The 13,691-nt window shown below is 40.0% G+C and overlaps 1 protein-coding gene across 3 annotated transcripts in view; it reads right to left on the bottom strand.

Annotated features, from left to right (window-relative positions):
- Positions 1 to 13,315, bottom strand: part of LOC111143108 (NOP58 ribonucleoprotein) — a 30,751-nt gene extending 17,436 nt beyond the window's left edge. Inside the window, exons 1-5 of one of the 3 annotated variants that reach the window (XM_022496610.1) lie at positions 13,013 to 13,260; positions 5,547 to 5,623; positions 3,683 to 3,735; positions 3,360 to 3,476; positions 925 to 1,046 (exon numbers count right to left, since the gene is read on the bottom strand). In XM_022496610.1, coding sequence (XP_022352318.1) covers positions 925 to 1,032 — 108 coding nt within the window. In that variant the 5' untranslated portion in view covers positions 1,033 to 1,046; positions 3,360 to 3,476; positions 3,683 to 3,735; positions 5,547 to 5,623; positions 13,013 to 13,260. Of the gene's footprint in view, positions 1 to 924; positions 1,047 to 3,359; positions 3,477 to 3,682; positions 3,736 to 5,546; positions 5,624 to 13,012 lie in introns of all 3 variants that reach the window. The other 2 variants (XM_022496593.1, XM_022496601.1) reach the window with 2 other exon arrangements.
- Between the last annotated feature and the right edge of the window lie 376 nt (positions 13,316 to 13,691).

Here is a 13,691-nt window from a genome sequence, read left to right as displayed (position 1 = left end):
AGAGCCCGATGCGGAACTCGATCCCAGGACCCTGAGATCATGACCTGAGCCGAAGGCAGCGGCTTAACCCACTGAGCCACCCAGGCGCCCCTTAACTGAACTTCTTAAATTCACAACCCTGACCGAAAAAAACAGCCTCTCAAATGTCCTTAGCATTTTTCTACCTAAGAAGACATACAACAGGGGCGCCTCGGTGGCTCAAGGAGTTAAAGCCTCTGCCTTTGGCTCAGGTCATGATCTCAGGCTCTCTGCTCAGCAGGGAGCCTGCTTCCTCCTCTCTCGCTGCCTGCCTCTCTGCCTACTTGTGATCTGTCAAATAAATGAATAAAATCTTTATTACAAAAACAAAAAAAAAAACAAAAAAACCTACAACATAATATAAATCCTACTTAAAAAATCAGAGGTATGCTCACTGTCCCTACAGTATTTACTATAACCACTGAAGATCAAACTATCACAACCAGCTTTCAAACTGTTTTGCTTTTTCATGCTTGGGAGCCCACTTTTCCAGTCTTTCCACTTTCATCTCCAGAGACTCTACCCCCTGCGAGAAAGTTTTCTAATAAAATACATACACTAAAAAGAAATGTCACGTCCTCATTTCTGTTGAAATTTCAGAAAAAGAAATGTGACTCAACAGAAACATGGCAGGATATACATAGTATTAAAAGATCTCTGGGTGGCAAGGTTAAAGCTAACTTTTATTACTTCTTGGGGTTATTAATTATTTTCTACAATGAACAGGCATTACTTGTATGTACTTAGTCCTGATAATCATATTGGAAATCAATTATTCTGTAGCATAGGGAGAAAAAAGATCATGTATGAGAACTTATAAGAAACAACTCAATACAAAGGCTACGCTTTGTCATTACTATGCTGTATGGGGAGCTCTGATGAGCAGGCACAAAAAACATAACTTACCTTTATGACCCCTCCTAGTTTAGCATCAGCTACAGCCAAGGGTTCATGGGCTTCTTTTACTATTTTCTTCAGAACTTTCTTCAGCTGCTTATTGATTTTGCCCTCCATCAGAGCTGTGAATGCTTTTGGGAAAAAGAAAAAACAAAAGAGTTAACTCTCAAGTTTTTTTAATGTTAAGAACTTCAAGATCTCATTTAAACTTAAAGAATAAAGGAAAATAAGCATTTCCTTTAAAAAAACTCTGAATTTAACACTACTTCTAAAATGAAATGATAAATGCAGTTAACAGTGAAGGAGTTACACATTCCAGTCTCATCCGATCTTCCACTCTCATTTCAGCTCCAGAACCAGAAGTTAAAAGCAGATCCAACATTCCTTGTGTCACATGAAATCTACTCTTGAATCCAGACAGAACTAGAATCATAAAATGTTAGAAACAACCTATCTTGGAATGACAAATAGATTCACTCTCCAGTGTCACTGAAGATAGACTGGCCTGATGCTCTGGGAAATATACTAAAATCCTGTCAAGACTGTGGTAAAAAGGAGGGTATTCATTTGGAAGGTCCTGCTGCAGTCTAAGCACGCCTGAGTGGAGGCTTTGCTAATTCCAGATCCAGATATGGCATCAGGCCTCTGCTTGCAAACCTCCAGTGATGGAGAACTCACTACCCAAAGGCAGGCTATTACATTTGGGACTGCTTTCATTTTTGGTAGGTTCTAAATCTGCAACTTTGTTAACTCTCACCCTTCCTTAGGCCTACACTTAGAATCTTCTGGACCTACATGGGTTAACATCTCTTCTGCTATATGTCAGAGTTTGGGCTGAATTTAAAGTATGCCTTCCAGGAAGAAGTAGGCCACATTTTCGAAGGCCAGGTAGTTAATCCTTTATCAGCCAGGTACCTTCTCTTTCCTCCTGACCACATCTCCATCCATTTGAGTTATAAGTCCATTTCATCTGTTATCTGGGAAGATGAATGGTGAGGACAAAAATCACCTAGCTACGACACAGCTCTTACAGAGGTCACCACATTCTAAGTAGCAGAGTCTCAAGCTACTTTTGTTAGGTTAAAACCTTTGATATACCATACTGTATAACACTGACTCCTTATAACCTACCTTTCTAGTAAGTTTCTATCTTTCTAGTAAAAGATGCCAGAAATGGTGACAAGGTAAAGGGGAAACTGAGTCTTGTACTTTACTAGCCACTTTTCGGCATCCCCTAGTAATCTTTCCACTTCATCCAAATGTAGGCTGGTACCAAAATTTTTTTCTTTTCTTTTTCTTTTAATTTTATTATTTGTCAGAGAGAGAGGTAGTACCAAAATTTTCTGCAGTATTTGAAAGACTTGCAACTTGAAAAATCAGACTGTGAAAATAAAGCTCTCCATACAAATGTATATCTGAACCTCTACGACCAATATAATTTTTTTTTTTTTGAAGATTTAGAGAGAATATGAAAGCAAGTAGACTCCACACGGATGCCAGCCAGCTCCATCTCATAACCTGAGCCGAAACCAAGAATTGTGTAGTTACCAACTACACCATCGATCTTGGGACCGTGAGTTCAAGCCCCATGATGGAAGTAGAGATTATTTAAAAATAATAATAATAATAATAAACCCTCCAGGCAAAAATTATCATAGTTGTGCTTTAATGGCTCTATGAGGCTTTAATTATTGACTTAACCGATAAAGCAGTCCTAGAACTATTTTACTTTTTTTATACTTTATTTATTTATTTGAACTATTTTTAAAAATTAAAAAAACTGGCCCCATATTTGGGTCTTCTTTCAGCTACCCTACTGCTAATGTTGGGGCAGCCCATTAATATTCCAGCATGTCTGATTACATTCCCAATTTTTACAAGAGAATTATACCCTTTTATTGGGGCTGATGAACAAAATTATTTGGGTCTGTGAAATTCCTAATTATATGCCATATTCTTCCTTATGGTCCTACATTTTCAAATTACACTGCCAAGCAGTTGGCTGATTTGATATACGGAATTAAAGCAGCTGAAAAATCCATATATCCAGTCTTCTTGTTTTTCCTAACGTTAAAAAAAAACAACCTTGAGACCAACTGCCTACTAAAGCCAAGCCTAGTTAGTAAACCCTATTGTCTGTTCCCCCATCTTGAGGACCGGTTGAAGGACAGGAGCCATCCATTCTTTATGTTCCCTTCGGATTAACTCTTCCCCCTAGGTGTAGTTTTTTTCCCCCTAGGTGTAGTTTTTGCATTAAAAACCAAACCAAACCATACATACAAAAGCCTACTAGTTTTCCTAAAGCTTTTAATAATAATGTGCGCATCTGTACTAAAAACATACTTTTGGAGAGCTGCTTTATTACTTCAATTGTGAACCCTAGCTATTCTCAACTTTACCCTTGGATTAAAATTATCAGAGAGCTATGTACTTGACTACATTACCTTGGTCCCTTGCAGTACAGCTTTTACTGAATTGTGCTTCAGCATTATGCTGTTGGCTTCCACAGGGAGATCAATTTAACCACTTCTCACCTCTCATCACATGGGGGGGAACAAACCCTATGGTGAAAAAAGCTAACTCAATGTTGTCTCAGTGGTAGTGACGAATTTGAGTTAGATCACTTACATTCAATTCCAGAAAGAATGCATCATTGACAACATTGAATAAGGTTAACTCAGGCAACTGAAGCAAATAATCTTTTGATAAGGATAATCAACTGACAAGACTGAAAACAAAACCAAAAAAAGCTAGTCTTTCACTTTACCTGCTAATGCTTCTGCTGTATCCTGAAATTTCTCAAAATGTTTTAGCTTTACTCTAGAAGGAAAAAAAGAAGAGTTACGAGGGCATATTGATTGTGTAAAAGCCACGTATTTAGGAAAAAGGTTTTGGACTGTTTCCAAAGCACGTACCAACAAAATAAACTTTCCCATCACTAGGCATCGGGGTGCAAAGTTAGGTAAATTCTTGAAACAACCAGTTTCTCTAAATGTTAGATGAGTAATGTCTGGACTGCTGCAGAGGTTGGAGACTTTGAAGGAAAATGAACATCAGCAAAGCGGTCTGATACCACATCCCGACCGCAGGAAAGATGCTGAAGCTTCAGCATCACCTCTGCTGCTTATGAAGCTGGACACACATCCTTGTATTACACAGAAAAGAAGAGACCTTAGAAAAGGTATTAAGAGTCCCTCCTAAGGGGCGCCTGGGTGGCTCAGTGGGTTAAGCCGCTGCCTTCGGCTCGGGTCATGATCTCGGGGTCCTGGGATCGAGCCCCGCATCGGGCTCTCTGCTCAGCAGGGAGCCTGCTTACTCCTCTCTCTCTCTGCCTGCCTCTCTGCCTGCTTGTGATCTCTCTCTGTCAAATAAATAAATAAAATCTTAAAAAAAAAAAAAAAAAAGAGTCCCTCCTAAGTCAGGAATCTCACAACACTGATTTGTCTATCTAGTACAAATGCTGTTAAGAAATAGCTTATCATCGGGGTGCCTGGGTGGCTCAGTGGTCTAAGCCTCTACCTTCAGCTTGGGTCATGATCTCAGGGTCCTGGGACCCCGCTTTGGACTCTCTGCTCGGCAGGGAACCTGCTTCCCTGCCCCCTCTCTCTGCCTGCTTGTGATTTCTCTCTCTCTGTGTCAAATAAATATATAAAATCTTAAAAAAAAAAAAAAGAAAGAAAGAAATAGCTTATCATCAAATCTGATTCTTGTTACCCTTATTTAGCCACCTTCCCCCCCATGCAGGGTATATGCAAGGTAACACGATTTTATATTGAAACAGAAATATACAATTAATTCATAATTCATTGTTGTCTCAGTGGTAGTGACGAATATTTGAGTTAGATCATTTATATTCAGTTCCAACAAGAATACATCATTGACAACAATGAATCAGGTTAACTCAGACAAATGAAGCATACAGCTCTTGAAAAAGAAAAACTAGTCTTCTATTATACCTAAAATAGTGGTGTTTTAAGGAAGATTTTCTTACCTGCCATGGAACAAAACCCCCCGGGGGGGGGGTCCCCTTAAATACACACTTAACAACACAACGATTTTAGGAAAAGCAGTAATTTCATCTTATTCTGCCTCACTTCACCTTTCTGAAATGGCATTTGTTCATCTCTCTCTCTGCTTGCATAAGAGCATATAGAGATATACAAGAATCCTGCAAAAATGGGATCCCATGATACAATCATTCTGAAGCATGGTTTCCTCAGTATACCACTGACCTCTCTCCAAGTCAGTAAGAGATCTACAGATATACTACTATTCAATAATTTCAACACTTGGGGCCCCTAGTCAGTAGAGCATGCGACTCTTGGATCTCGGGGTCATGGGTTCAAGCCCCACACTGGGGTTGATTAAAACAACAGGGGTGCCCGGGCGGCTCAGACAGTTAAGCGTCTGGCTCTTGATTTCCATTCAAGTCATGATCTCAGGGTTGTGGGATCAGGTCCCATGCCAGGCTCTATGCTCACCAGAGTCCGCTTGCCCTTCTCCCTCTGCTCCTACTGCCCCCACCCCGGCTCTCTCTCTAAATAAATAAAAATCTTAAAACCACCACCACCACCACTAACAAACACGAACAAAATGTTAACTGCTAAATTCTTAGTTTCAAGATGGCTTACATTTTATTTGCTTTCTCTGGAGTTTCAAATTCTTTCCACAAACTATCAACCTCTTGAAGTTTCTTCTCATTCAAAACCTGTAACAAATATTTAAATATTTTTATTTAAATGGGATCCTTGGGCATACATAACTACACACTTCAAGTGCAACTGCATATGTAAAATGAGTGTGGAAGCTATTTTTCTCACTGAAGTAACAAGACCGTTTTCTTATCCACCATAAAGTTTTGGTCAAATTAATACTGAGAAACTGAATGGAATTTAGCTGAGGTCTTTGATGAAAACTTCCTATTTTGAAGGAGCCACTAACCCCTTCACAAAGCCTATCATATTCACATAACATCAAAAGACTTCTTTTGCCTACTTTCTAGAATAAGGAATAAGTTTTATTTACTGCTAATGGATTTCTCTCTAAAACTAAGGTACCATCAATCCTAAGATATATCCTGTTATAAGAAAACTTAAAAAAGATAAAAAAGGGGGCACTTTACAAAAAAGTCATTAACATTTAGGTATATATAATCTTTAAGGCTTTTTGACTGTCAACATTTTATTTACACATACCTTTAGGAATCATACAATACCACTTAGCATAACATGGACACCATTCTAGGTTTTAACAACCTAGAACTGCACTGTATGAATATACCATCATTTTATGCCCTTACAGATGTTCAGGGTTCTTCTAAATTTTCCTTATTCTCCTTCGGAAAACAGTTTTGTATGTATATATGTTGTACTTCTATAAGACATATCTTACTGGAGGTGGAGTTAATCAGCCACGTGGGAAGCGCATTACTGTACATCTGACAGATGCCACCAAACTGCTTTCAAAAGAGTCTATTAATTTCACTTAAATCAAGAATTAATTAAACTTATTTCCCTATACTCCAATCAATACCCAATGTAGTAAGTCAACTGCCTAAGTATTTCACAGGATAGAATCAGTTCTAAAATGCACTTCCCCATACTTAACATTCTTAAAATTGGGATGCCTTATAATTGATGGGAGTAAGTTTAGTTAGCAGTGTAAAATAAGAGCATATTAAATTGGGTGAAATGAGGCACCTGGGTGGCTCAGTGGGTTAAGCCTCTGCCTTAGGCTCAGGTCATGGTCTCAGGGTCCTGGAATCAAGCCCCACTTCGGGCTCTCTGTTCAGCGGGGAGCCTGCACCCCCACCCCCCAACTGCCTGTCTTTTTTTTTTTTTTTTTTAAAGATTTTATTTATTTATTTGATACACAGAGATCACAAGCAGGCAGAGAGGGAGGAGGAAGCAGGCTTCCTGCTAAGCAGAGAGCCCGATGCGGGGCTCGATCCCAGGACCCTGGGATCATGACCTGAGCCGAAGGCAGAGGCTTTAACCCACCGAGCCACCCAGGCGTCCCTGCCTGTCTACTTTTGATGGCTGCCTGCCTCGCTGCCTACTTGTGATCTCTCTGCCAAATAAATAAATAAAATCTTTAAAAAAACAACTTGGTGGTGGGGTGCCTGGGTGGCTCAGTGGGTTAAGCCGCTGCCTTCGGCTCGGGTCATGATCTCAGGGTCCTGGGATCGAGTCCCGCGTCGGGCTCTCTGCTCAGCGGGGAGCCTGCTTCCCCCTTCCTCTCTCTCTCTGCCTGCCTCTCTGCCTGCTTGTGATCTCTCTCTGTCAAATAAAATAAATAAAAATCTTTAAAAAAAAAAAAAACAACTTGGTGAAATAAGATGCAAGTAGATATTATGCATGTCTTCTTAGGGGGGGAAATTCCAGCTGATAAAATTAAAAACTATACTGATAAACATTTCACCAAATCTGTATTATCACAGAATATTTACACAGTAGGATTTACTGCCCAGTTATAGTCTAGTACGTATTTTTGTTGATAAAGCATGAATACAACACTACAAATTGCACTTAATTTCTGTCAGGCAAGTGTGGCTGGAGGATTTTAAGGATCTGTTGTGTTGGTTAAATTCAATCACACACAGCTGAACTGATGTATTTACAGAACTTGAGAAGTTAGTTAAATCGATTTTAGCCCGGTATTGGGCTCCCTGCTCAGCGGGGAGCCTGCTTCTCCCTCTCCAGCTCCCCTGAGCTTGTTGTGTTCCCTCTCTCGCTATCTCTCTGTCATAAATAAATAAAATCTTAAAAAAAAAAAAATTACAAGCTGGGCCACCTGGCTAGCTCAGTCCACAGAGTATGCAACTTCTGAACTCAGAGCCCCATGATGTGCACAGAGTTTACTAAAAATAAAATCTTCACACATACTAAAAGTTACAAGCCACTAACAGTTCTATTTTGCCTATCATGAGAACTTTCCATTCATGAGAATCCAAAGACATTCCTCATGAATGCGCTGAAACATTAATTCAGTTATTTTCTGATAAAGGAAGTTCACAGAACAGTCCTGATTTTTGGAAATAGTTTATTCAGAGAATCCACTAACCATATCCAAAGTTCAGGAACTGTTGAGAGGATATGTACCAAACGGGATATGACTCATGAATAAAATTTACGTTTTTTCCTAGTTGAAAAACAAGTATATTTGTAGATAACATTTGGGTAACAATCGGCATATTCAAGAGATATTATCAGCATTCTTAAAGTAACAAAGGAAATGTAATGGAAACATTCATGACTACTCAAAGGTCTCCAAAGACACTGTTATGGCAGATAAAACCTTGGCACTCCCAATTGTGCTACAACATACCTAAGAGAAAATTACCAAAACAGTCTGAACAAAATAATTAGAAATAACTGCTACATTTCCTGAAAAATATGCCTCAAATTTTAGTCATTCATTTTCACACAAAGAAATCTGAAAACATTTGTATGCAAAGTCCATATTTCAGTCCATTTTGGATTAAGATGGAATTATCTCCACTTCCAAGCAGAAATGGTGTGTAGTTATTGACACTAAAATCTTAAGCACAGCAGCTACTGTTTGCTAGTTTTAATACTAGTCTTTATCTTGTCCATACTAGAGAGAGCAAGATGGAGTCACTCCTGTTAAGCAGTAACTTCTGCCAAGCAGCGGCACAAGCAACCAAGGGCATTGCAGCTAAGACCAAATACTGCCGAACCAGCACCGGCTGAGACCCACTCAGAAACTATAACCAGCAGAAACAAAAGTTTGCTAATCAAGACTGAATAAATCCCTTTTGAAATGAAAGATTTGCACAGCAAATTCGTCAAGACCTTTTTAAGCCTCTCACATCTGACCACATCAGAGAGGTAGCTGCCATGGAACGCAGTGCCCAAGTGACCTCTGAACAAAATATAGATTGTCTGGGTGCCTGGGTGGTTGGGCATCTGCCCTCAGCTCAGGTCATGATCCTGGAGTCCTGGGATCGGGTCCCACACTGGGCTCTCTGCTCAGTGGAGAGTCAGCTTCTCTGCCACTCCCCTGGCTCACCAGCGTGCACTTCTCTTTCAAATAAATAAATAAAAATCTTAAAAAGAAAAAAGGTCCTCCACTGCCTGAAAATAAGCAACTAGTGCTATGAGCTGACCTGGACCAGACCTAGGCCTTATTTCAACTGTGCAGTCAAAGACTGCATTAACTTCCTACCTCCAATTCCCCTTGTTCTGTCTTGTTTGCTGTTGTTGAGCTTTGCTGTGATGTGTAAGCCAAGTTAAGCAGGTAGTGAAATGTCATCATGTTTGGAGTCCTGCATTATAATCATACTAACTTTGCTTTAAAACTGAATAAAGCTAACATGCGGGGGGGTGACATTGTGGAAAGACACTTGGGTGTGCACCTTCACAGTGTACTCACGACACATACTTATTTACAGATAAAACTAAATGTGCAGGAATTTGCTTCAAACAATGTGGGGAGGCGAAGGGGAGAGCTGGCCCACAAAATGGGTCTGCTGAAACGGAGTGATGGTGTACATGGAGGTTCTTTATAATCTACCACTTGTCTCCTTGAAATTTTTCACAAAAAGAGTAAAACACAAACACAAATGCATCCACAGCATGCCAGATGTTCTTAGAGTATCTTCCTCCATTCCAGACAGGCATGAAATTTATAGAGGAAAGGGCACCCTATATCAAAAGTGTCCTTAATTTTCACTTAACTGCTTACTTTGAGATTTCCTATGTTTTATCTAAACATTCAAAGCTAAAATGCTAACTTTTTAGAGTTACTCCACAAACAAAAAAGGTAAGTACTGTTTTAGGAAACTTGAGTTGTACAGGACGACCTGGAATAGTTTCAAAAGCGAATTACTCAAAAAGGAACAGACTGATACATGCAACATGGATTAGCTTCAAAAGCAAGCTAAGTGAAAAAAGCCAGACACAAAAAAACTATTACTCCATTTACATGAAATTTTAAAAAATGACAAAATTATACAGCAAGTGGCTGCCTAGAGCTGGGTCTGACTGACCTGCAAATGGTCAGGAGGTAACTTTTTAAGAGGAAGTATTTTAAAACTGGATTGCAACTTGCACAGTTGTACAGATTTTACTAAAATGTACCAAACTGCACATTTACAATAGTAGGTTACACAGTATGTAAACTATACCCAATAAATGAAGCTGGAAAAACATACTGCTCAGTAATCTTATCAATACATAAACTCTGATATACACATTTAAAAAAATCTCTTCCTCCAGGTGTGAGAAAATGAACACAACACTACACCACGTGGCTGTACTACCCAATTTGACTACTGAAATTTAAATGAATTAAACTAAAAATTGATTTCCACAGCTCTACTAGCCAAATCTTAAGTGCTAAACAGCTATGTAGATAAAGTGCTAAATACATAGCCAGTGGCAATCATTTTGGGCAGCACAGCCACACAAGGTCTGGGATGAGTAAAACTAAAGGATGCCTCATGATACAACGGACAGAAGCTGAGTTTTTACAATACCCTAAAAATATTAACAGTTCATTTAGTATTGTCTTTGCATTCATATATAACCTTGTTAACATCCAGTAATTTTTTACAAGCAAATTAATTCTTTGTAAATCACTCTGTATATGTGCATATATGTACACTAGATCACGATATAAAATGTATTCCTATGGCCTAAGCTAAAAAGTTCTAAAAATTTCTGAAAGCATTCCCACTAAAGCATGAATTTTATGCACCCAATGTAATTTTATACCCCAGCATTCTGATTATGGGAAATAGAGCTAATAACCTTGTACAATAGATTTTTAAGGTATAATTTATACACCATAATAGTTACCCTTCTAACATGTACAACTTTTCAGTATATTTTCAGAAAACTATGCAACCACCAATTCCAGAACATTTTCTATGTCTCTTTTATTAACAATTAGTAGCTGCTATTAACTGAAATATTTGGAATCGAATTATTTTACCAATGTATTCAAGCCTTTAGTTATTTCTCTATAACGTTAAACCATAAACCACAATTCAGTAATTTTGAACAGTAACCTGCAAATGGATACCATTAAAAACTGACAGAATACTCCAGACTTATTTTTATGGAGAATACCCTTCATTAAAAGGAATCAGTAATTCATCAAGAGACATGACTGAATATTTTATGATCCAGGTTTAAAAACCAGACGATTGCTAAGCCAATTCCTCCCTACCAACAGCAGCAACCAGTGGACGGACTGTGCAGTTGTGCCTCCCTGTCTTAGTGCTGGACAGTATACCTAACATCTACTTAGATGATAAGTCATCCACACACACTAATTCAAAATACGAATATGAATATGTTGGCTAAGAAAATTTGGGGGCATGTGCAGAATTCTACTTAAGAATTTAGAAAAGTGGGTGCCTGGGAGGCTCAGTGGGTTAAAGCCTCTGCCTTCAGCTCAGGTCATGATCCCAGAGTCTTGGGATCAAGCCCCACATCAGGCTCTCCGCTCAGCAGGGAGCCTGCTTCCTCCTCTCTCTCTGTGCCTGCCTCTCTGCCTACTTGTGATCTCTGTCTGTCAAATAAATAAATAAAATCTTAAAAAAAAAAAGAATTTAGAAAAGACTGCAAAAAGCTGGGTAAAAGTAAAATCAGACACACTCCCAAGATCTAAAGCCTTTTACAGTCCCTTAAAATTTCTACTACTGCAATTACAGACAACCCCAATGAGAAAAAATAAGCAAAGCTAGCTTTCGGCTTGTATTATTTTATCTCTTAAAAATAGTTAAGTAATGTAACAAGTGCAAATGGAAAATATTTTCAAATGTCTGAAAAAAAAAAGCTTAAAAAAAAAAAAAAACCTCAAAAGCTCCTCTAAGGGGCGCCTGGGTGGCTCAGTGGGTTAAGCCACTGCCTTCGGCTCAGGTCATGATCTCAGGGTCCTGGGATCGAGCCCCGCATCGGGCTCTCTGCTCAGCAGGGAGCCTGCTTCCTCCTCTCTCTCTACCTGCCTCTCTGCCTGCTTGTGATCTCTCTCTGTCAAATAAATAAATAAAATCTTTAAAAAAAAAAAAAAAAAGCTCCTCTAAATCAACATTTTGGAATGCTGATTCCAGATTTTCTGCACTCATACCACATACATAATTTTTTGATTCAAAGAACCATACTATAAACATTTTATCCAGGATTTTTACCTTATGAGCATATAAATGAAAATTCTGTTTTTCGTTGCTACATTTGTAGAGCTCAGAGGAGTGAGTGCCTGGCACATGGATAGTACTCAGTTTATCTCCTCCTTTAGAACATCTCAATAGCATCCTACCACACGAATGCCCCAGGGTTCAATCAGCTCTGGGCTGATAATCTTTAAATTTCAAACTTTCCCTATTAAGACAACCATATCTCAAATTGATTACCATCGGCCCGGATTTCTCCCTTAGGCCTGAAACTTAAAATGACGATTGCATTTCCACGTCTAACTAATACCCCAAGTTTCACAGCCCAAACTGGACCTTTTTAGTATCTTCCCCCGGAGAAGCCCCCCACCAAAACTTCGTTTTTTCTCTTCCCCACCATCACGTACCCACTTACGCAACCCCAAACCCACATTCTCCATTCATCAACCAATCCCACCAGTTCTACCTTCAAAATTTCTCCTGGTATTTGTTTCCCTCCATACCAACCTCGACCCAAGCAATTTCATCTTGTCTCGATTAACACAAAAATATTCTTGGTTCCTTTCTTGCCTCCTGTAATCTATTCTCCACAGAGGAAACCAACTTCATTAAAAGCCAACTTCAGATCAGGTCATTCCTCCGCTTAAAACCTTTCAAACATTCCTCAAAAACACTCAGAATAAACCCCAAACTCCATACATTTACCTGTGAAATTCTGTAAGCCTCCTGCCCATCCATCTCACCGGGCCAAATCCGTAACACAGAACCAGGCGCCCAAAACGGCGCGGCCACGTGTTCACCGAAACGTGCGCCTCCCAGGCCCAAAGTCTTCTGCTAATTTTCAAAGAAAACGGCTCCCACGCGACCCTGAGCAATGTAGTCCTCCCCTTCGTCTTTCCTTGTCCTCTCCTGTCCAACACAAGCCTTGCCCCTCCAACGGTTCAATCTGCAACTTACCTTAAAGATGGCGTAGCCGACGGACGTTTCGAATAGGACCAACATGGTGAGGCCGAGTCAGGGGGCTGCGCGGCCCGCCGCGGCTCTATATCAACGAAAACACACCAAACTTTCGGCCCCCAAAGGCCTGCAAGGCTGCAACGGGCCGCGCACAAATGTGCACGCCTTTCCGCGAAGACTCAGACCACGCTGTCCAAACGTTCCAAACTCGACTGTGTGTAGAACGCCGGAACGCGCTTCTCCTTCTCCAAGGCTTCTGGGGTATGACGTCACTTCCGACAGGTAACGGGACGTCGCTTCCGGTTTGTTCCCGCCGACCGGATGGGAAGGGGGAGAAGGGAAAAAAGAGAAAGGAAGAAAATGTCGCGAGATTTCTTAGGGACTAAAGCGAGCTTTTATGCGGTACGGAAACCTGAAGGGGAAAAACTTTGCTTTTTATTATTTTTTAAAATCCCTGTATGTGATATATTTTACCATGAGAGAAATGCGGAGTTGTTTCGTGCGTTTGCCCAAAGCATCTGAAATTTGGGAAATGCTAGCCCCTTAATTTTACTCCCTGGATGGCGCTGCCCTGAAGTGAGGTTCTCAGGATGACACCATGACTATCCCTGTGCGTGCGAGCCGGGCTGGCCGTTCTCTTCTCTCTGGCCAAACTGGTTTTTTTTTTTTTTAATTTTTA

Source organism: Enhydra lutris, unplaced genomic scaffold, assembly GCF_002288905.1.
Source record: "Enhydra lutris kenyoni isolate GAN:26980312 unplaced genomic scaffold, ASM228890v2 scaffoldscaffold1, whole genome shotgun sequence".
Taxonomy (NCBI): Eukaryota; Metazoa; Chordata; class Mammalia; order Carnivora; family Mustelidae; genus Enhydra; species Enhydra lutris.
The sequence above is the reverse complement of the archived record's forward strand: the minus strand, read 5'-3'. Positions and strand labels throughout refer to the sequence as shown.